Raw genomic sequence first — 25,116 nt, forward strand, 5'->3', positions numbered from 1 at the left:
CTATGTCAATATAATCCATCTTTTGTTCGTGTTTCAAGATTTTTCTGGTGGGAAGAGGGTTTATTCTACAGTTTGGTGTTACATTAGTACTGAGCTCTCTTGTTATTTGCAGGTGTGACCCAGACAGTGGACATGACAGCGGTGCTGAGGATGCCACAATCGACACATCCCCCCCATATTCTTTTCTGACGATCGGGATGGGAAAGATCCTCTTATCACATGGGTCATCCTTTACCTCGCGTGACCCTAATGGCTGCACCGTCCCACTGCCTCCTCGTATTGGTGTCTGCCTGGACTATGAGCGTGGCAAAGTCAGCTTCTATGATGCTGTGTCGTTTCGCAGCCTATGGGAGAGCAGTGTGGACTGCTCGGGTCCTGTCTGCCCTGCGTTTTGTTTCATCGGTGGCGGGGCGTTACATCTACAGGAGCTGGTAACAAACAAACAGGAACGGCGGGTAACTATAGGGGTTTTTTCAAAAGCAGACTGACCCACCCTCACTCACCAACACCATGAAACAACACCACCTCTCATGCAGACTCGCTAGCACAAGGGAATGGCGAGGCAAGAACATGCTGAATCGCTGGATTCACTGAGGAACCTGAAGGCATCCAGGAGCTGGAACGGAGCCTGTGGCTACTAGCCACATATGCACCTGTCACCTCACGCAAAAAGGTTTGGAGATGGACTCCATATGCATTCAGTGGTTTGGCCCATAGCGTGGGTGTGGACCCTCCTTGGAGCAGGGCGACACAATGAAGTAATCAAAGGTGGCAATTTCATTTCTCCTGTGGGGCTGATTGCTTTGATTCTACCTATATAAGCGATCTACTGGGGAGAGTACAAAAGGGTTACTGGTAATTCACCTGTAGTGGTTACAGGATGCAGACGACACTTGAGACTGGAGTTTTCTTAGGCCTATGAATATGAAATGCAAACTTCCACGTGGTGCTCAGAAATGGTACCCTTGGCTCAGTGAAAGAGAAAGTACTGTTCTAGCGGCCTCACTTCCTAGCAAAGTCAGAAATCCTACCTCAGAAAATTAGAATGAACTTCTGCTTCCCAGTTTCCCTTTAAAGATATAATTCCTGTTACTTTCACATACCCCTGGGGCCATTAGTTACAGAGTAGCAGTGTACAGACCATTAATCTCCCCACATCACAAGGCCTGGTCCCTGCGGAAGGCTTGTAATGTGAAACGTGTTGATGTCTTGCTTGTATGTTGCATTTCATGTGGATATGATTGGGAGTACCGTCCGCATTCCGAAAACACATAGACAATCATATAACACAAACAACCAATTACATAAGGCACACACTAAGAACGCACACACCAACAGAAAAGATACACTCACTATGAGAGAAAGGGAATTGCTGTTGGGAACTATACTCTGATGCATACTAAGAGAATGTATGTACACAGAATGCACACACACAAACACAGATTGTGCACGAACACACAATCAGAGGTTGCACTCATAAAATGTGCATACACATTTGTGCATAGAGACAAGGCAAATGCACAGGCATAATAAGGATACACGCAATGGGAAACTGCACAATTACACCACACATACACACACACACCCAGATAACACACTGGGCGCTATGGCATAACTATTACTCCCCATGCCCGCGCTCAATGCCCACACACTCTTGTCATATCAGCTGTGCACTATAGCTTCCCTCTCCGTACTTTACCCATCAGAGATCTTTTTGTTAAAAATACGTTTTTCAACCTTTGCAAGAGATTTTGGTCAGTCAGGGAAGATCACTGCACGTCATGAGCATAGCTGTGTCATTTATGTAAAGCCCCAACTATTCCAAAACATACTTCTTCCCCAAGTGCAAAAATACTACCATCTAATAACTTCTAGAGAAATACACAGGGTAAAACTGCTAATCATTCTAACTTTTTGACAAAACTGTACCCTACCAACATTCATCAAGGCATCATTTTGCATTAAAAATGGCTTCAAGGGCCCTGGACTCATCAAGAAGGAATTCACTGTGAGGGGTCTGAATTTAACCAAAAGTTTCTTGGAACGGGCCAGGATATCTTTGCACTGTACCTTACTTGTTGAGTTTAATCAATATAGTCGTCCCAAGACACACGCTGTCAGTACTGACCTGTTGTAGTGATAAAACTCCATATCTATGCGTCAGTCACAGGCTGAAGTCAGGTGCATAGTGCAAAATATCAGGTGCCTCTAGAGAATGTGTTAGGATGCTCCAGAGGTTCACAAACCTGTGATGGAACTGCCATTCAACCATCAGACTAACAGATATACAAAGGCATTTGTTGGTGAAGGGACGAGTCCTTCATAGCACTGACTCCAACCCGCACTCTACTGCCTAGGGGCTATAGTGCGCACACATTAATATCCCGATGAAGGCCTCTCTGTGACAATCTCTATTTTGGCCTGCACTGGGCACTTTTTCTTGGCGAACCATAACCTAGGTTGGTGAGTTTATCCAGCACTCTTTGACATTTCTCTACTCTAAGTGTTATCTCAGCTCCTTGGATGGGTTTCATCTTACCAAGTGAAGTGAATGATGTCCCCGGGATGGGGGTACACTGTTTCAGTACACAGGGACATCAGTGCCATTCAGTCCCTTCTAAAAACTCATTCACTCGGCTTCGGGATGTGGCTGGGATCTTTGTAGTGTTTCCTAAGTTTGGGTAGTAAATTTAACTATCTCTTGTTATTCATTTGAGAGGTTTACTGTATGTTCCCTTAAGACATCGAGCAAGCAAAAATCCCTTGGTTCGCAAACCAGTGGCTGCCGCTGGCTGATGCCTACTGGCCCAGCATGTCCTCTCTTCTACCAGTATGGATGAGAAGCTATCTGAGGATCTCCTGCTCCACAGCACCTGTAGACACCCACATACAAAATCCACCTTGGTTATTAACATTTGGCTGAAGAGCTTTCTCATATGGCACCTCATTCTTACATGTGGGGGCATAATCCTGTGTTACCAGAGCTGGGCAGCCACAGCTAAGGAACAACAGCCCTGTTGCTGGGTAGCAATTGCCTGGCCTCCTTCTACTGAGCAATAATTGAAAGAGGGTCATTCTTCAATAAACAGGGTCTTTGTGTACCTTAGCAATCAGGAACCTGACACAGCAGTCAGCCTGCGTGGCCCTCTGTGTCTTTGGTATAAAGCACACCCACTAGAGTCTGTGAGTGCATGAGGTGGGTGAGATACATCCCTGCAAGATGGGGATCTGTAATGCAGTTTACACCCTGAGGGGTCACCTTATAGTTTCTCTACCACAGTTCGCTGAACAGCAGGGGTCATCTCACACCTATCAAACTACTGTAAAGAATTGAGTGGTGGAAGCAACACTTGACAGAGACCAGCCATATGCAAACCAGTCTTGGTCCTGCTCCAGAGGAACAGTCTAGCCCAAGCTGCCAAGCGAGATCCCCGCCAGAAAGTAGCACAAGCAACGCCAGACTGTTTTCATTTCGACCTACCTATGTCTCGTCAGTGAGGTATATCATGAGCCCTGGACACATTGAGCACTGACCCATGTCTGGACGTATACACTGCTCTTAGGACATCTACTGTAATGAACAGCAAGGTGATTGGAGGAATGCTTGAATGTATCTCAGCCAATGAAGATCACTCGGCGCCACATTCCAGACCATCGTTTTTTCATCTATTTTTAGTCCATATGCTTACATCACAAGAACATCTTCTCTCTACGTATGGAAGCACCCTTAGGGCGTCAAGGTTGGGTGTCATAAAATGCATGCGTGCATATTTAGAATACACACACCCATCACCAGAACACACACACACTCGAACATTGCAGTCTACACAATACACAAAACATGTTCTTACACACACAATCATAGAAAGCACAGGCAATCAGCAAAATCTCACTAAGTTAATAGGATGTACACACAAGTACATATAAATGCATACAGGGGTCTCAAACAAGTGAGCCTAAAAACACACATGCACAATTAGTGGCTGCAGATGCAGACTCACGATGCATAATCATACAAAGAGAGAATGATCATGTTAAAAAACAAGCAGCATACACAACTCATGAAAGCAAACACAATCAGAATGCTCACTCGTTAATAGAATGCACATACACAACGGACTCATCAGGGAATGCACACACACAACAGGTGTGTGCACACATGCACATACAAACATACACACGCGTGTTCAGATAATACAGTCACTGAATTGGAGGAAATACACACATTTACAACCAATACATAAACACAATTAGAGAATGCACAAAGCCCCACAACCACACGTACACACAAATGCATGTACACAAGCTCTCCTCTTTTTCTCTGAAAATGTAATTCTTCATTTCTTTCACCGGAAGGCATTTTATGTAATAAACAGAACTGAACAAACTCCTATGAGTAGACTTAGGGCATGATGTAGATATTGGCGAAGGGGTTACTCCGTCACAGCGGTGAAATGGAAAAATGTCTAAGTCATTCTTTGTAAGATGGAGAGTTTCTCTCTCACACTCAATCAGATGGAAGGTGTGTAGCTCACACTAGGACAGACAGAGATTCTAGCTCAAATTGAGTCAGATGTGAAGATATCCTGCTCACACTGGGTTAGATAGAGAGTTTCTAACTCACACGGAATCAGACGAAAGGTGTCTAGCTCAAACTGGGTCAGATAAAGAGTTTCTAGCTCATACTGAGTCACATGGAAGGTGTCAAGGTCACACTGAGCCAGACAGAAGGTGTCTAGGTCACAGTGGGTAAGATGGAGAGTGTCTAGCTCACACTGAGTCAGATAGAAGGTATCTAGCTCACACTTGGTCAGATAAGGAGTTTGTAGCTCACACTAAGTCAGATAGAAGGTCTCTAGCTCACACTGGGTTAGATGGAGAGTTTCTAGCTCACACTGAGAGACATGGACAGTGTCTACCTCAGACTGGATACGATGGAGAGTTTCTAGCTCACACTGAGTCAGATGAAGAGTTTCTCGCTCACAGTGAGTCAGACAGAAGGTCTCTAGCTCACCCTGGGTCAGATGTAGAGTTTCTAGCTCACACTGAGATAGAAGGAAGGTGTCTAGCTCCCACTGGGTCAGAAAAAGGTCTTGCTGCCTCACACTGAGTCACACAGAAGGTGTATAGTTCGCCCTGGGTCAGACAGAGAGTTTCTAACTCACATTGAGTCAGAAGGAAAGTGTCTAGCTCACACTGGGTCAGATACAGAGTTTCTAGTTCACACTGAATCACACAGAAGGTCTCTAGCTCACGCTGGGTCGGATGGAGAGTTTCAGACTCACTCTGAATTAGAAAGAAGGTGTCTAGCTCACACTGGGTCAGATAAAAAGGTTTCTAGCTCACACTGAGTCACACAGAAATGTCTAGCTCACACTGGGTCAGATGGAAAGTTTCTAGATTACACTGAGGAAGATGGAAGGTGTCTAGCTCACACTGGGTCAGATGGAGGGTCCCAAGCTCACCCTGGGTCAGATGGAGAGTTTATAGGTCACACTGAGTCAGAAGGAAGTTGTCAAGCTCACATTGAGACAAACAGAAGATGTTCAACTCACTCCAATTTGTATGGAAGGTGTTTACCTCAGACTGGGTCAGGTGTAGGGTGCGTAGATCAGATTGAGTCAGTCTCTGTGTATCTAGCCTACATGGTGTCAGTGGGTGTCTAGCTCCCATTTTGTCAGATAGGAAGTTTCTAGCTCACACTGAGCCAAACGTAAGGTGTCTCACTCACAATGGGTCTGACAAAGAGTGTCTGTCTCTGAGTCAGACAGAAGGTGCCCACAATTGATCATAGAGAGGTCAGTTAAACCTGCAGTGTCTCTATTTCACAGCAGCTACACCTCTGGGTATTTCCAGCTCACATTAGCTCAGCCTGAGCATATTTTCAGGGTCAGACAGACGTGCCTACCACTCTTCCAGTCTGGTTTCTGCAGTGCTTAATTTGTCATAAACTGTAGTGCCAGGCCACACAGATTTCTCGGGAGTCCACTGAAACTGGTGCCATCCCAGCTCCTGTCATGGCAGCCAAATGACAATGAGAGCAGAACTTACGGCCTAGTTTTTACAAAGTATATTTAATTGCCGCTGAGTAATTCTGCCAAACAATAGGCACACAGTGCCTCCATAGGGTGGATAAATATGTGCTGGTATTTAGCAAAAGGTGCCGGCGCCGAGCACCGGCAAACACCGACACAAATCAAACACTTGGTTGCCACCTGGTTGATGGACTTCAGTGGTGGCTGGTGACTGAAAGCAGTGGTGGGGCACAAATACAAGACAGAATTGCACCTTGTGAGTGAGCCTCACTACCCACGTATTTCCATTCACCTACTCACCCCCTGCCTTTGGTCACCTACCCATTTACTCATCCACATTGTCATCCACTGCCATTCACACAACTCTTATACACAGACACCCACATTTTCTCAGCCACTCAGTCAAGCCCCACAAATACTTATTCAAACAAACACACATCGCCTCACCCATCCAGTATCCAGCAGTTTCAGTGATAAAAGGTACACGTTTATTTGAGCTGCAGATTACGTGTTTAATTTGACATATCACGTCATTAGTCTGCAGAAGAAATAAAACGAGCATAACTAGCCATGATAAATTACTGGAACCATTACTGCCTTTAAGAGACAAAATCACCTGCAGAGGCATTGAAGGGAGAGGAGAGCTGAGAGAACAGATTTTTTTTCTTATTTTCTGTAAAAACGATAGAGCTCCAACTTACTTGTGTGCAGGGTTGTCTTTGGCGTATGTATGACTTGAGGCCTTCAGGTCACACTCCTGTCTCCCAGAGAGCCCTGGATGGAGTTATTTATTGTATTTATTCCATTTCTCTGCCACAGACTGCTTGTAATGCAGGAAAAGGGGATTTTCTTTGTGCAATGCCACATTTTTTAAATAAAATGTGACCTCTGGTACGTAGACCCTTCTGATCACACCCCACCATTTGAGTAAATAGGAAAGGGTGGATAATAATATCGGAGTGACATGAAGTTTTCAGAAACCCGGGCTGAACAAAAAACACTCCAGGGTGTTTACTATCAGGGCTTCTGGTGGAGGAGGAGATAAGCCAGGGACGTCACTGCGTTCTGAGAAAACGTAAGGGCTTTGCGTGGGCAAGCCCTGTCAACCCTACTGTGCAGCTTTCAGCCACATACTCACGCAGGCGCAGTGGGGCTTTTCAAAGTGTACAACTTTCACTCGGAAAATGTTGTGCAGAAAATGTTTTACTTTCATCATGTAATTAAATATATGCTTCACTAGAGAGGCCAGAAAAGGCTAGGGGCGCAGCACCTTAGCCCTTGAACACCAGCCGCCTCTGCTTAGGATGCAACATCGGATGGTGGTTCATAGAAGTCATGCTTCTGTTCCATCACTAGCAACATGAACTGCCTTGTCCTCTAACGTTTTTGATACTAAGCTTGCTCTTTACTATAAAAAAAAAAAAAAACGTAAGGCCCTTGTTATTTTGAAAAGTGACAATACTATTAACATGTTCCCAAAAAAGAAACAACCCCAGAATTAAACTACAATCAAACCTTATCAGAAGCTTATATATATATGTATATATATATATATATATATATATATATATATATATATATATATACATACACATATACATATACATATATAGTTCATACCCAGTTAGCAGATATAGCATCCTGCACCCCAAGGAGGGTGAGTTCTTTCTCTGGTCATCTTTCAAATTAATTCCAGTTTATTATCTTACTTTTGCCCTTTTCTTGAGGAAATAATATGCCCATAGGCAACAAAACATAATTCTTACAGTGCCCACGAGATGGCACTGTTATATAATTATTTTTTTTCGTCCGGTTTGGCACCCTAGCCTTTGTTTTTCCCAACTTAAAGGCTCTCCTTAGTAAGGCGCGTGCTCTTAATCAGATTATGTGCTCCCAGGACGAGTAAAAGAAAAGCAAAAACATCCATTGCCAAAGGGATGTGGCACTTTAAACAGAGTATGCCTGCAAGCATACATGCCAACATTTTAGAAGAGAAAAGTGGGAGATTTGTAGAAAAAGATCTGAAGAATGTATTTCCCCCATTGACTTCCATTGCCCCTGAATCGGGTTACTGTTATGTATGGGTTTTGCAAGTCGGCTGCTGCAGGATCAGACGTTAGATATTCTTACCTGTCAGGAGCACGGACAAAGCACTGTGCACTGGCCTGCAGGAACAGGTTACTGGCAGTGCATATTCTGAGTTAAACAAGACTAGGCCCTGTCAGCTGAAGCCAGCAGAGGAATCTGGTTTTTACATGCAGGAATCAGGAGGTGGGAGAATAGCCTTGAAAGTGGTAGTCTCCTGCCTGGATTGGGAGGGTTGGCATGTATGCCGCCAAGGCCCATGAAAGGGTATGGCTCTCTTCCTTGACCAGCTATGCAGGCAAGTCAGACCTAAAAGCAAGCCAGAAGGAAAAAAGTAATTTACTAAAAATGGAAAGTGGCAAATAATATATTTTTCCACAGTCAGTATGTGAAAATCGGATTTCATCACAGCCCAGTTAAGAGGCAACTAGAAGTGTCCTTAGCCATCCTGATGTAGTTGTGTGTCACAATATAGCAGGAGATATTTTGACCTGCAGTTTTATCATGACCATGGTATCCTCTTTTGAAATATCTTCAAGGGTACGTGGGGATTTACTATTAGTAATCCCACATTGATACTATTTGGGAGTTAATTTTATTGTCACTGTGTACCCGCAGGTTGATATTTCTACCACACCATTTTGGCATATAACACTCTAAAGGTTTGGATTCTGCAGCATAATCGTCATAGAATAATCACTTGAGCATAACTCACATTTGTAATAGCCTGACTGCTGCAAGTAATTCATATACCGTAATTCCTATGCAGCAGCCAGACTCATCCTGGACATCCCCCGACAGAGCTGAATCTCCTCCCACCTCAGAGACCTACACTGTCTCCCAGTCAACAAGCGCATCACATACAAACTCCTGATCCACACCTTCAAGGCACTGCACAACATAGGACCGGCATACCTCAACCACCGCCTCACCTTCTATGTACCCAACAGATGTCTCCTTTCCCCCCAGCTCGCCCTTGCAGCCATCCCCAAGATACGGAAAAGTACAGCAGGAGGAAGATCCTTCTACCTAGCAGCCCGGTCATGGAACACACTTCCCATCAAGCTCAAGCAGACCACATCATTGAAGTGGTTCAGGAAGGACCTCAAGACCAGGCTCTTCGACTGAGCAGCACACCTTCTTCAGCGCCTTGAGACCCTATGGGTGATTAGCCGCGCTTTAGAAATCCATGATTGATTGATATACCAGCAGGCTCTACAGTATAACATGTGCCTGTTGGGTATTCCACTATGGCACTACAAACAATGAACGCAGAATTATCAATATGGATTCAAGTTATGTTTACAGCTTACCCATAGACTGACTATAGGGTTCCTACATTTTATACAGGAAGGCTTGTGCAGAATCTGGTCATTTCCTTCTGGCTCCTATTAACAAATCCTAAATAAAAAAAGGGGGCCCATGTTCTCAAATCAAGACAGTTTGGATATTATTAAGACACGCTATATAGATGGTTTGCAAGGTATTGGAGACTTATGCATTTGTGCATACTGCAGGCAATGCTTGTGGTAATTTCAGAGAAACAGAGAGTAAAAATTGGCCCACCTGACCATAAAACAGGCCCAGAAACAGCCAAAACACAGCCCATACACTAAGTAGTCAGACAGTCACTTTTGGCACTGCCAGAGTCCCTCATAGGCCAGTCCTACTGTGCAAATTTGTTTTCTGCCATCAGGACATCCATTTTACCAGCTCTCTCCCAGAAGACTCAGTAAGATATGACATACTTGGCACGCTGCCTTATGCAATGCTCGCAGCCTTTTCATGGTTTGGGAATAATTGTCAATCCATGTGCTCTGCCAACTAACAATTCTTAACAAGGTAAAAACGGTTAGTCTAGTGTGAATGTTACATGTGTATGGTATTGTGGAATATTGAGTTTGAGAGGGTAGAGTAAAAAAAAAGTTGAATTTCATGTCCAGAGTTTTGTATTTTGCGTACTACAAAAGGACATTTGCACCACCAAGCATTGTGGTCACCAGCGCTGCTCCGTTTAGTTATAAATTCCTTAGGTGGTTTGCACTGGATTCTTACTTTTTTCAAAGGGGATCTCACCACTTCTGCTATTTGCTTATACAAAAAGACACACATCTCCTAATGGTAGACTGGAAGAAAGGCTTTTATTCATGCTGGGCTTGTAAGCTGTGGGAGTGAGGTAAATTGCGTTGGTAGAAAGCGTGGAAAAAGATTGACTTAAACAGGGTGAACACTTGTTGTACGTGCATTGCAAGCTTGCAGAAGGAACAATTTTCACATGTCAAATATATTCAAATGCAGAAAAAAGTGTGTGATTAGTCTGTGTGCTTACTGCAAGCTTGCAGAACATAAGTTTACATAATCAGCATGAATGTGGCAAGCTGGAAGAATACATGTTTCAGCATGCTCGCTGGAAGCTTGCTACATAGACGTGTCAATTTTCTGCATGCTTACTGCAAGTTTACAGAGCACTTGTTAACACAATCCGCATTCTTGCTGCAATCTGTCAGAAGGAATGTTTACATTATCTACATTATTGCTGCAAGCCCACAGAAGTAATGGTCACATTATCTACGTGCTTGCCCACAGTAGAGCTTGCTCAAGGCAAGAATAATAATGTGTACAGATTAGCAGTGCTTTCTGTTAAATATATCCTTGCCAGCATGCTTGCTGCAATTTTGCAGAACCTTTGTTTACGTTAAAGGAATATTGCTACGGGCTTGCAGGAATTGTGCTTATATTATAGGCATGGGTGCTGCTAGCTTGCAGATAGTATGTTAAGATTATTTCATACGCGCTGCTCGCTTGCAGCAGCTTGTTTATAATACAGGCATGCTTGCTGCTTCTGTGAAGAAACTGTTATTATTCAGCATGTCTTAGATGGAACAATGAGATCTGTAACATGCTTGCTGCAAGAATGCCAAAAAACGATTGCACTGTCAGCACGCCTGCAGGAGGAGCAAATGCATCATAGGCATGCCACCTGTGAGCTGGCAGAAAAAAACTATTGCCAAGAGCATGCATCCTCAGAAGGAATACTTACGCAGGCTCACTGCAAACTTGCAAAAAGAGAGAACATGTTCTTAGTACATTTATCACGGCATGCTTAGAACGCACTTTTGTTAGCAGCATTTCAGCTGTAAGTTCACAAAACAAGCTATTGTATTGCTCAATTTGTTCGAAGTTCATGGTAGAATCGTGTGTTCAGGTCCCAAAAAAACAAGTTGCACGCTTAATGCAAGCTTAATTTAGAAATACATTACGGTACACTTATATGTGCACAAGTAGAAGTTTGCTGCCTGCACCCGGCTCCTGAGTGGAGCACGGTGCCGCATACACAGGAGTGTGATCCAAAACATGTGAGTGACGCAAACACTTTGTTGCATTATTTTTCTCACTCATAACCTGCACATTTTTATTGTAACTTAAAAAAAAACCAGAAGAATGTAAAACTGTAAATGTGAGAATAAAAAAAAGTAAGGTAACATTTTTTATACCTATTTGATGTGCCAAAAAGGCTGCCAGCCAGACGCGGTAGCCTCTATTCCGGCGTCAGCTTGAATGATCATCTGAGGAAGTTTTTTCTTTTGTGGGGGGCTGTAAAATAGTGGTATTATCATGGTTTGTACCAATAAATTGGACTGCTACAGTAAAGGTGACTAGCGTTTTATTTACAAGCCCAGGGGAGGTACATTTATGTAAGTATATTTGAACTTTGATCTCCACTTTCCCTTCCTTCTTTGTGTCCTTACACCCAGGCCTTCTTTCGCCCACCTTTTTCTCTCTGTATTCATGATAACAACATCATTGCTTAGTCAGCAGTAAACATTTAAGCTTTTTAAATGCATTAGAAGAGTGGCTACTGCAAAAAGATTTGCTGGCCTAAGCAAGGGAAAATGTTGCATTCCTTCAACCTCTATAGTTTGTATCCCTGCCTAGCACATGTCACTTTAAGGCCTTGCACCCTCCTCCCCAGGAAGGTGAGTATTAGCAACCATCCAATCAACACCGAGGGGAGGAGGGAAAACACTGGTTGGGGTACGCCCAGTAATCACACAAAACAAAAACTATTGGGTTCAACCTAAGAGGCAATGGTGTTGTCCAGAGAGATCTTTATGGTGGAATCCCTTCTTCGAAGGAGGAAAGCCCACACCCACCAGTTGGTGGCATGTTTCATCACTACACTACTTAATTAGGATTTACATACAGAGAATTACTTGGTGGTCCTGAAGAAAGCCCATAGCGCCTCATAGCAGGGCAGTTTAGGAGCTGAAACATGTTGACCTATTCCCAGAGTTGATCTATTTCCCCTTCTAGTTTAATTATACCATATGGAGACGTGAATAAAGAAAGTTTTTTTCCATCATAAGATACCTAAATTGTCCTTTCTCTGGATTGAATGTTTTGGAGAGAACTTCTCCACCTGTTCTCTAGGCTATCCCTACCACACACTTACATGATAGGCCCTCATTCTTAACACTTATATGTGAACCCTTGCTATGCATCGTTATAGCCCATGCCGGCAACATCTGTTGTTGGAGTAAGGGGGAGTCTGACAATGAAGCATGCCACCAACTGGTGGGTGAGGGCTTTTGTTCTTTAAATAAAGGATTCCACATGACAGATTCATTTACACAACACACTTGCATCTTTGGTTCAATTTTCATCAATGTTTTTTGTTCATATTAGCATCCCCCACCAGTCTCATGCACACTTGCTCAGATCCTGGCTCTTTGTGCCCATATTCGCTGCCAGACCCAGGGTAGACTCCTCAGTCAAATCCCAGTACAAGCCACCACCCCACTCCTATCCACTCAGGCTTGATCACACTCCAACTGCCCAATGCCCTGATGCCAGGTACCTTAAGCCTCATCGCAATCCCCAGACCTGCAAAACCTTTTACATTGTTTGGCCTGTGCATTCTCAAGTTCCTTTGCAGGTCCCCAAGGCACCAGGCCCCAGTTAGGCCTCAGGACTTCAAGGCAAACTTCCATTAAAGTCCTTTTTAAGGCTTTGACCAACCAGCTCTTCATGTCTGGCAAACCACCATAAGCAACTGACCTCCAAGCAACCCATTATATTGACTCTCCCTCTGGTCCCATTATTAGCCCTCATGCCTCTTTCAGCACTCAAGTCTTCTTTCATGCACCAGACTCTTATTCTTGACATGTCCAAGGCCGCCAACCCTCCAGCCCTCAAGTTCACTGCTATCTGAAGTCCCAAACAACATCCCTTAACGCAATCCCCCCTGCAGGCAACGGTCTTTAAGCTCTCAATCCACGTCACAGACTCTACCTGTCAGTCACTACAGTGTCCTTTCCTTCTGCTCCTTCAGGGGAAATTGAATCAAATCAATCTGCCCTTTGGAGCACCCTTGATGGCAGGTGCTGACTCAAAGGCCAGATCTGGGTCACAACGTGAAGTCTACCCCTGTACCTACTCTGTGGTGAGGCAAGCACCACACCAACAGCAGGCACACCTGGGTGCCAACTCTGTCAGACTTGAGCACTGTAAGCGTGCAGAAGGGGACAGATGTTGCAGTGGGCACCCAACCCAAGCACCATAACCGCTTTGTCAGCTCATGCGTTTGTGCTTGTTGGTGCTTGGTGCACATGGGTGTACATGTGTGCGCCTCCTCCAATGGGTGCCTGGTTCACCTTGTGCTGGCACAAGCACTGAGTATAAGCAGCTAATATAAAAACAGATGGACAGATGCATGGTTCAGCTATCCAGTAGCATTCAAAGTCTTCACTCCCTGGGAAGACAATTCAGCGCTAAGGCCTTTCTAGGATCTGTCATTCAGCCTTTGGATCCCAATAAGCCATGACAGAGGTTATTGAGGCTAAGACTGGATTAAGAAGTCGTTTCTGGTCACCAGACTCCGATAACTGACCATTATGGTAATAACTTCAGAAGACATATCAGACTTGAAATGGAAGGTCAGATCTGAACGAAGACCAACTGATCTCTATCAAAATCTGGGATGACCCCTTGAAGCAGCTGATGGGCATAAGACTATGCTTTGTAGACCTTCAGTATTGCTGACCACGAGATCCCATTCATAAGCTGCTTTCTGTGACTCCGGTTTCCCTGGTTTATGTCTTTGGGTGCTCTCAGGCTGGGGCTATTCCTATCTAACTTCTCTTAGGTCTCATATGGGGTCTGCAAGGCTCACCTTTGCCAGCAGTACTTGTCAACATCTACTTCCACCCATTCCTGTAGACCACAGGTGGCTAGGACTTCCTCTAGGAAACTCAAGCTGATGATGCTCAACTGTACCCTCCACAAGCAGTGCCAAGCCCAACATACCACCGCTCTGCCTTCACATCTCTTTAGAGCAGAACTAAGAGTGATTTGCATAAGGCTATTTTCTGTCTAGGGAAGCACAGTAGTTGGAAAATGCTGGACTGGAATGCAAAAGGAGCAATTGCCAGTGTCTAAACTTACTTCATACATTCTTTCCATCACTGTATTTATTGTACAGCAAATCATTGATGTCAAGTCAAGGTGTTAGCTGAGACTTACAATAGAAAACAAATTGTCCGAGAGCACCGAATGCACCAAAAATATTTTTTCATTGATTTTACCACTAGGCCTTGATTAGTCCATCCCTCCACCAGCACTAAGGTTAAAAGCCGAGGACAGGCGTCTTCAAACTGAAGGTGCGAGCCCCCCTAGAGGGGCTTCAAGTGATCCCAGGCTGGGCGCTAGGCTCTGGCCAAAAGAAGCATTATGCTAATGACAGGGCTTTGTTTATAGCTGACACAAATTTGCAGCAGTAAACTACTCTGTAATGGGCCATCAATGTCATATTTTGACATGTATATCTAAGCTGGGAGTGTGTGTCAAAAGAGAAGGGACTCCAAATACTCTTCAAAACCCTCAACTCCACTTCTAATAATCACACTGTGAATACTATCACACTTTAGTAAGACCTGCTTGACCAGAATAGTATGTTTGGCATCATGTATTTTACTGCATTTTTAAAAACTGTAACAGAACTTAACTGCAATGTTTCAATCCTCTAAACATATTTAAAAATTGCAGATTTAATAGAATAAGTGTGGGGGAGGGGGCAATGATGTTTTTTTCCACTGAGGGTGGTGCAGCATTATAAAGTTTGAAGACCACTGGCCTAGAAGCAACCATTCATTATCAAGAAGGAATTCTGAAACCCAGATCAGATTTGTTGCTATCACAACCTGCAACTATCTCCACCTACTTAAACCTCTTTTTGAGTCCTTTTGAGGGACTCTGGGTAGTAGTCAGCACCACTATCCGCTACTAAATCGACTACAACTTATTTTATCTTGATCTGTTACCGGGGACACCTGGTGTAGACAAAACAACAGTTCTCTTTACCACTCTTTACTTTATGCACTGCTAACAATCACCAACAATAGAAATTCTAGAATGTTGTTTTGTTCGATGATGTCTAAGTGGTCTTTGGAGACCTTTTGTGGTATCATTTGCTGCCCTTTTAACAAAGGGCCCTCAGAATCCCACCACTTCCACCAAATATCTAGAATTTAGGAGCATGACTGGTAAGAGATAAGAAGCTCTGGGACTTCATCTCACTGGTCCTCAAATGAATACAATGGATGAAAGTCAATGCCCGAATCTCTTCAAAGATCATCTTCGTCGCCCAGAAATGTATCTTCGGAACTCCCCAAAATACATCAGAGACAAAATATCGGATAACACCACATAGTGGAAGCACCAAAATTACGCCTGGACGAAATTTAAATTACAATGACATAATCTGTGTAATTTTGTGTTATGCTTTCTTTGTGAAATTCCCCAAAATACTTGATTACTTCAGTTTAGCTACTTTACTTCTAAACAACATTGTTTTTAGTAGTTGTCAAAAACAATGACGGAACTCTTAAACTTGCCATGTCCTACGACAGCGAATTTCATGTTATGTACATCTGTGATCTTTTTATGCCATCTATTTTTTCCTCTTTTGTAAAAGTTATATTTTGTCAGAACCCTTCGCCTACCGACCAGGAAGACCTTAGAGACACACATGAGCCATCCCAGAGGTGTAGCTATCAATAAAGCAGTAGGTGCAATTGCACCATAGTCCAGGGATGGAAAGGACCACGGCACCTAAATAAAGGCTGTTTTTAACGCCGAGCTCACCTGTCTAGCTTATATTTAGGCCCATGGCCTCTTGCTACACCACTTGTCGTCATATGTAAAGTGCACTAAGTTTGTACTGGAATACAAAGGCCAAACCACCTGCTTGACTATCATTACACCTGTAAGACATGATCACACTTGCTAATGCCACATACTGTGCTAAATCTTCTGTAAAAAGTAAAGGTCGCTCTTTTTTGAGAGTCAAATATAACTATTTTGTTGCACGATTTTAGGTTCTTTGAAGATAATTCACCAAAAAATTGTAATAAAATCGTAGACCTACACCCACAATCATCATTGTATTACTCTTATTTTGGCATTCTTTCCCAGGCATACGTCTGCCAGCTTTGTTCCTGGAAGCGTAGTTTGTACACAGTGAAAAATCAGAAATGTTCTGTTTTGTTATGCTATGTTATGTAGGTTTGTAAAGCGCACTCTCAGCCAAGATAGTATCCTGGCACTAAGCATTTGTGAACTGATTCACTCCTAGGGCCTGATGTGAATGGAAGAGCCAAGTCTTTATCTCTTTCAGAATTCAAGAAGTGAGGGGGAAGCTTGGATGTGTAGTGGAAGGTCGTACCACGCTTTAGGAGAGAGGCAAAACATGTTGCCATGGGTAGTAATGCGTGAACGCCGTTGACTCTCACACACTACGGTTGATGATGTTTCAGCACCCCTTGGCTCTTCAGCAGTCAAAGGTGTATCTGGATTTCGAAAATCCACAGATCATTTTTCCCACGATAGGAATGTTGCATTAATACCCACTGCTCAGTGTGCCATTTAGTAAGCCAGGCATGAAGTAGGTTTTGTTCTTTTTAGGACCACTGGAGGTCAGTGTGAGTCAAAGAATAGAAGAGCCATTGCGTCATACCATGTTGATTATGTTGATTTAGTATTTAAAAGAACTGTTTATTGTATTGTAATTGTATTTATATAGTGCTCACTACCACTGACGAGGTGTTGAAGCGCTTTTTGATGAATAGCACGCTACTCCGGAACCCAAAAAGGATTAGTGGTGAATTTATACATGGAAATATTAGTCGTTAATTTGAGCAGTGGACATATGAGTCTGTAGGTCTGAATAAACAGGATAATGGAGGGATAAAAGAAGGAAGATACTATAAAGTGTTAATTGAGAGATCATAGTAGTAAGATGAGGTTTGGGATGAATAAAAGGAGAGATGCAGGAGGGAAGAGTCTGTAGAAAGGGATTAGGGAGATCATAGGGGCAAAATGCGGTTTGGGATGAGTCGAAGGACAGATACATGAGGGAAGAATTTAGTCTGGTTGTTTGGAAGATTATAGTAGTGAACTGAGGTTTGTGATGAGTCAAAGGAGGGATAGAGGAGGGAAGAATCTAGTAAGGGATTAGAGAGCTAATAGTAAAATGAGTTTTGGGATGAGTCAAAAGAGAGATATATGAAAGAGGAATTTAGAAAGGGTTATTTTGGGAGATCATAGTAGTAAAATGAGGTTTGGAGTAAGCCGAAGAGGGATTGAGGAGGGAAGAGTCTAGAAAGATCAAAGTAGTAGATTGAGGTTTGGATGAGTCAGAGAGGAGGTAGAGGATATATTGAGAGAGGTATAGGATGAAACATAGAGTAGTGCATTGAAGAGAGCCAAAGTTATTTTATTCTACAATAGGAGTAAAGTACTAAATATATAGATACATAACTACATAGAAAGAGTATATATCTATAAGGAAGATAATATATCGAAATATAAAGTTGTATAAAGTCCCATATGTGCACGTGTGGATAGACAGGAACTCAAGAGATTCAAGTGTTGCTGTACATGAAGCTAATTTATTTGTGCATTTGTATAAATTATTTTGGTGTTCATTTTTGTATATTTCCCTCAATGTTTCAGTAGTAAAGCACTTGCAGATACAATTGTAATGATCATATTTACATATTGTGATTTGTAGAATAAAGCAGAGATCCATAAGCAGCTAATCAAATAGCTTGTACGAAAGATATACAGTGGCCTATATACATGTTAAGCATAAAATCATATACACATTCACACATATGTATATAAAACATAAGTAATATGTACATTTGTTAAGCAGACCTAAAGAATATATATATTTTTGTAAACAATTGATAGTATATATTTATATGACATCAAATCGAGTATAGGGTCATGATTTTTGTTCAAAAATAGGCTTTTCACGATTCTGTGCAACAATTCACTCAGATCTGTCAGTGCACCTCAGTACAGCCCTGCAACACTTTTAATATCACCCCCCCCCCCCCCATCCTGCTCTACCAGTACAAATTTATTATAATAATTAGCAACCTGGGCTATGTAGTACTAGAAAATAATACAGCAGCTCTGCCAATGCACCCCAACTCAGTCCTGTAACCCTTGACTGAAATTCTACAACCTGGTCTCTACTCAGAGCTGTGGCAATGATCACCGACAGCTCTCGTCAGGAGGCCACAGCAGCTCTCACCGCCCATTGCATCTGCCAGAGACAGTACCTATACAACTACTAACCATCACACTGCTACAAGTGAGACAGTTTATACTGTTCCGGCCCCCAAAGCCATATGAATTACTGGGGCAGCAGGTATTAGTTGTTTTAATGCATATTGAAATAATAAACAATTGTTGCTGTGCTCATCTTGAAATTACTTAAACAGTGCCACCATGTGGCAGCTGTCATAAGTGCCGGTGTTGACAATTAAGTGCCGGTGCTGAGCACCGGAAACCACCGTCTCAAATTAAGCACACCCCGCTTTGGCACTCCACTTCATTCCTAAGCTGCAACAAAAACACCAGCCTCTCTAGCGCTCAGACACGAGTGGGAAGTGAAACATGGGCCAAGCAAGAGTGGAAGAGCGAAAGCTAGGCAGAGAACCAAGACTGGAATATTTTTTTTAACTTCCAGAGCAAAGAGCGATACTATAGAGACAGCGGATGTAAGGTAAACCTGTTTATATAATAGGTTTTAGCTCAATACATGCCATAAACACTTTATTGTGTCATTTTACTCCATTCTAAGGGCAGAACCTGATCTTGACATGTGACCCTTCTAAATGTTTCCACGAATCCCATCACTGGCACTACCTAGAGCTGGGTTTGCTGAATACCAAAGCGGCATAGCTTTGATTCCACCTCATGCCTCTTTATTCCTCCACCCTGCACTTCTTCTCTCGCTGTCTCACTCTTATAGGTTCTTTTCATCCCTGCCCCCACCCCCCTTTGTCAATAATTTCCTATTGATCTGTCACTCCTTCTTTCTCCCTTTTCTGCCTTTCACTCTCTTGTTTTGGGTCAAATTCTGATTATGAAAAATTAGCCTCAGACACCCAAAATGAGTGTTGGTGCCCTTATGTATATAGAAGCCTATATAAATGTCATGGACATTTCCGTATATTTTGTATAAGCTGTGTAAATTGCAAATTGTCTTTCTGCTGCAGTCTCCCTTACGTAACTCTCCACATCAAGGCACCCCTCAATGCCTCATGCAAAACCAACTTCATGTACCTTATGTAAATGTTCCTTATGTAATCACCAAAGGGTGGCAAGGCATGCCCGGTTCTATGTAAAGTCTTCGTAGTTAGATCTGTGCAGTGTAAATAACCCCAAAATAAATAATATAGAAAAAATAAAGTTTTCTGAAGGTCACAGGTTTGAATCTGCACAATATGGGCTCAGTTTTTCATCCTTCTTAAGTTCTTAACTTGAGTATCAACAAACTGGGTAATAAGACATTATTGAGGGCGCTTAGAAGCAGTGTATTACAAAAATATTTCTTACGTGCACCTTGCTGAAGCCTGTTGCCGATTTTAGCCCCACCATACTCATATAAAGGCAGTGGTACGGATGTATTTTATTTCATATAATGTATTGTAGCACTTTTATCCAAAACACTTTAACCATAATATAAATGGTACAAAATATGAGATAGATTACTCTCTGTGCGGAAATTCAGTGATCCTCTGTCCATGGACCACTGTCATGGCTTCCCACACGTTCTTGGCAACCCTTCCCCTCAAGGGCATCTCTGCGCTAAGCCAAAACTAATGAAAAATAACAAACCACAGGCCCGGTTATCAAAGTGAAATCTAGGCCAGGGAGTGGGCAGAACAAAGATACACAACACATAGGTGGAACAAGGGGACAGATGTGTGCGGTTACCGGTGCAGGAAGGAGGAAGCCTGTCACTAAACCACAGGTGGCGACGGCCAAGTGCACTACGTGTGTGGAGATCACGTTCAACACACAGGCACAAAATACAGAACCAGCAATGCTGTCTGAGGTTGTGATTTGTGAATCCTCAGAAATGTTTTTGGCACTATTACCTTTGGACCTACCAGAGAAATCAGTGCTTTCGCATTAGTTCTATTCTGTTAAGTTTCGTAAAGGTCACAGAGGCTAGTGGCAGAGGGCTCCAAAAGGCTGTGTTTCCCTTGGGAATTTCGATGGAAATGTTTTTCCAAAAGGTAAGCACCAAGGGCCAGATGTAGAAAGCGTTTTGAATGGCGCAAACTGCGCAATTCTCAGTTTGCGCCATGCAAAACACGCATCGCGATGCACATTCCCATTTTGCGAGTCGGTACCGACTCGCAAAATGGGAATGCGACTCGCAAATTGGACCCCTTCCCCTTTGTGAATGTCGCTAAAAATATTTTTTCAGAGCAGGCAGTGGTCCAATGCATACTCTGAAAAAATGAAAGCAAATGGTTTCATTTTTTCTTTTGTATTGCAACTCGTTTTCCTTTAAGGAAAACGGGCTGCAATACAAAAAAAACCTGCTTTATTAAAAAGGCAGTCACAGACATGGAGGTCTGCTGTCTCCAGCAGGCCACCATCCCTGTGAGTGCAGGGAATCGCAAGGGGGTCGCAAATTGCGACCCACCTCATTAATATTAATGAGGTGGGTCTTTGCGACCCCCTTGCGATTCGCAGAAGGTGTCTGAGACACCATTCTGCATTCGATTTTGCGAATCGGAAATTGCGAGTCACACCGACTCGCAATTTCCGATTTGCTAAATCGTATCTTGCTACATCTGGCCCCAAGTCCTTTATATAATTTGGTATGAATCTGTTCAGTGGTTTTTAAAATCAACACGAAAGAAAATTGTACTTATTTTTCTCACTGGCCAATTATTGCCTCATTTTTGACAAACAGAATTTACTTAAGGCAGAATACTGGAAGGCAGTGCGATCCAACTCCTTTTCTAGGCCGCACAATGCCGACAATCAAGGATAACCTCTTGGTACGTTATTTGAAGGCACTTTCATTTATGAGCCACTTCCTGTGTGACAGCTTCCGGTGGTGCCGGACCAGCCAATCATCTGCCGGAGCGTGACAATCATCTGGCGTCCTCTAGCGGTCTGTTAGTATGTGCCAGTGGTGTGATATTAAAAACCTCGAGTCAAAACAATGTCACACATAAACATTGCTTTGTGTTCAAAATATTATTTACAAACATATCACCATATTGGATTTAATAATAGAAAATCTCCGCCCAGGGGAATGGTATTTTTGTAAGCAAAATTTAGGATATATATGTTAAAATACTTTTTTGCAGATTTTTATAGCACAAACGTATTGCAAACCTAGGCATTTGTTGGACCTCGCTGTGATATACATTTTTAAAGTACATTGAGATTAAGGGCCAGATGTATCAAAGGTTTTACCCATTCTGTGTCTATGGGAAAATGTGTTCAGACATATGGCCCTAAGTCTTTTGCCCAGAATCATAGGATGTGGAGCCGAAGCCAGGATTCCGACCTGGTACCAATGTTCTAAGGTCATCATCTCTAGCCACTATGACCTCTTTTTCTGACAGTGGTTCTCTGACATAACCAGTCCTGCCAAGTGTCAACAGAGAAAGCAATAAAGGCTAAACCTGACTAACGATCCCCCATCAGGGAGAAACCAGGCTTGGATTGCTTGTGTTCCGGTTCAGGGGGGACCTGACCTGCACTGCTTGCTGTACTGTTCCCATTCAAGCAGGGTCAAAACTAATTTGCATATATCTGGGTCCAAACAGCTGGCATGGTGTGCAAAGTAATGATGAACTGAGAAGTGGCCAAAATAATTACCAGTGCCTGAAATTAATTCAAGCATTCATCCCACAATTTTTGTATACTTCGGCCACTGGTAGCAGGCACTTCATGGATGACATGGCCTACTACAAGTGGGCCAAAGTTGCAAAAAAGGGCTTCTAAATTGCCCTTTTTCTAGTGAACAGTGTGCCAGAAAGGCAAATTGTAAGTTTGTCTAAGGTTCTGAAATTCCTTACAATTGAGTTTAGAGCCATTGGCAGTTCAAGGTCATGCAAACACAGATGCTGTGCTCCAACTCGACCTGCAATAATGCAATAGGAAAGGAGTATATAATTACCATCATTAACTCAAGCTACTCCATTTAAATGTACCTTGAGATGTAAGTACGGGTGGAGTTAAGAATAATAATTACATGCTCACATTGCTATGAAGTGGTTAGGTCGATGTAGTGGATGCAATATTATTGTCATTCGATATAGTGAGATTGTCCCAAAAGGAGCTCCATTTTGTCCCACATGATGTGCCGGCATTTGTAGACAGTATCATATATAATGTTCCTATGCATTAAGTTCAATATATAGGTGAACACATATCTTTTCGGGGCTGTAGGGGTCAACCCTACAACATACTGTGTAATAGTACACACAGATGCTCTCTGCTGATGTTGGGATTTTCATATTGCGGTAGAACATTGAAGACAGTTGGGTGGTTGGACTTAGGCCTTTCCCGTGCAGTGTGGATGCTCCGTTTTGCTGGTCTGGCCTTTTGAGGTGGAAGCTGAACCTGGATGTGCCATGAGGGGGTCATGAAACTACCATCCTCTTTTCCTGTTTTAAAGTTGCCTTTGCCTGGGGACAGCTGAGGGGACCTATGGCCTCATTTCCAAGAGGGAGGTAAGGTGGCTTTTGCCCAGTACACAGAAAGCTGATTTGACCTCCACATTTTGTAGGCAGGAGTGGATGTTCCTACAGCTGCACAATAAGCGTTGCCCTGAAACAATCACCCTGCCACCATACACTTTTGTAGTCTATCTGTAGGGCTCACACAATTGAGGACAGTTGCACTAGGCTTTCTTGGTGGGCCTGCTGCAACATTCCTTTGCAACCCAACCAGCTACAGCCAGGTATGCAGGATCAGTTTTGAGGGACACTATGGCGGGAAAAACATGGCAGCTTGGTCGTCACCACAATGGCAGAGGCACTGTCCACATGACAACGGCGGCAACCAAACACACCTGAGTGTTTTCCTAACATTTTTCCAAGTCGTCCTTAAACACATAGATGTCTCCTGATGTACCACCTATTTCCACTTTGTAGGTTACAACCTGCAGAATTGTAAGCTGAACACTACAGGCACAGCCCAGAAGAAAAACACGCCCAAATCGATTGACACGGCCTACTGAAACACACACACCTAGTTCTACAGACACAACCTGCAGAAGCACATGTCCAGCTCTACACCCACAACAGGTCAGATAAAGCCTGTAGAATTACAAATCCTACCCCACAGACACAATCTAATGAAAAACACACCACACTGGAACAAGGACTGCGTGAACACACAACTTTTTTACAGATATAGCTTGCAAAGCCACATAGCTGAATCTACACCTACAGTAAAATATAGCCTGGATTATATTCTCAAACCTAAAGGCACGACCTAACAGAAAAAGCACACCTAGCTGGATGGACCAGACTACAGAAGCACACACCTCTTCCCAAGGACATAGCCTGCAGAAACACATACACCGCTCCACGCCCACAGCATGATACAGCCTGCAGAATTACAAACACAAACTCTACAGACACAGCCTAACAGAAATGTACACACCCTACAGAAACACCCTACCATTCCCACGTGAATAGGCTGCAGAAACACACACAGGGCTCCACGCCCACAGACTTCAATGTACACAAGCTACTGGGACATACACTCATCAGGCCACGCCCACAGACTTCAATGTACACAAGCTACTGGGACATACACTCAACAGGCCACGCCCACAGACTTCAATGTACACAAGTTACTGGGACATACACTCAACAGGCCACGCCGAGCTTGCAGATTCAAACTTAAACACTACAGAGAGCGCGAGGGGAACTCAAACTTTTACAGTGCATTTGCAATCATTTCAATGATATGTTTGGCCGTACAGAACCAACCACGGGCTCATGTTCGGGCTACAGAAATCGTAACCTGTTCTCAAAGCTTTTAGACCTGATGAGGTCTTCCAGAGCCGCAATTTTATGGGAATCTCTTCAGAGACATTTTAAGGATTTTCGGAGCCCTGGCCAAACGTATTTTGGGGGATCCTCTTCGGAACAGATTTTCATTTATAATCTAATTTCAGCTCTTTCATGCCTTCCTGTGCCATGTATTTAACAATTCCCATGCAGAATGTTGCACATTCTAAATGTGTTCCCATCTAATATCCAGAGATGTGTGATTTCAGTGTTATGATATAACAACAGCTTGCTATTATTATTGCAAATAATCTCTGCGACCAACTGCCATTTCTCATATGTGAGGTCCAGTTTTGGTCAAAAGGGAACTTATTTATGGCTATTGCATGGGGTTGCAAAACAAACAAAACTTTTCTGCAAAATGCCTGTCATAGACACATAACCCATATTAAAAAAATAAATGAAAGTCAAGGTTATTTAAAACAATCTATGTTTAGAATTATTTAAGGTCATCAGGGCAGGACTGTGCGGAGGACGGGGCCCGATCTATCAGGAGCCCCCTGAAAGGCTGGGGCCCGGGGTCAGAGCCCACTTTGCCTATGTCACAAAACGTCTATGAGTCTCTCATTTCATCTCTGAGCCCG

General features: G+C 43.2%; 1 protein-coding gene across 1 annotated transcript in view; it reads left to right on the forward strand.

The window, feature by feature from the left end:
- The window catches only part of TRIM46 (tripartite motif containing 46), a 120,682-nt gene extending 108,920 nt beyond the window's left edge, over positions 1-11,762 (forward strand). The window contains exon 10 of the mRNA XM_069218421.1: positions 113-11,762. Within this exon, the coding sequence (XP_069074522.1) occupies positions 113-488 (376 nt within the window). The 3' untranslated portion in view covers positions 489-11,762. The remainder of the gene's footprint in view (positions 1-112) is intronic.
- Positions 11,763-25,116: the final 13,354 nt, after the last annotated feature.

Source organism: Pleurodeles waltl, chromosome 12 (genome assembly GCF_031143425.1).
Source record: "Pleurodeles waltl isolate 20211129_DDA chromosome 12, aPleWal1.hap1.20221129, whole genome shotgun sequence".
In the NCBI taxonomy this organism is placed as follows: Eukaryota; Metazoa; Chordata; class Amphibia; order Caudata; family Salamandridae; genus Pleurodeles; species Pleurodeles waltl.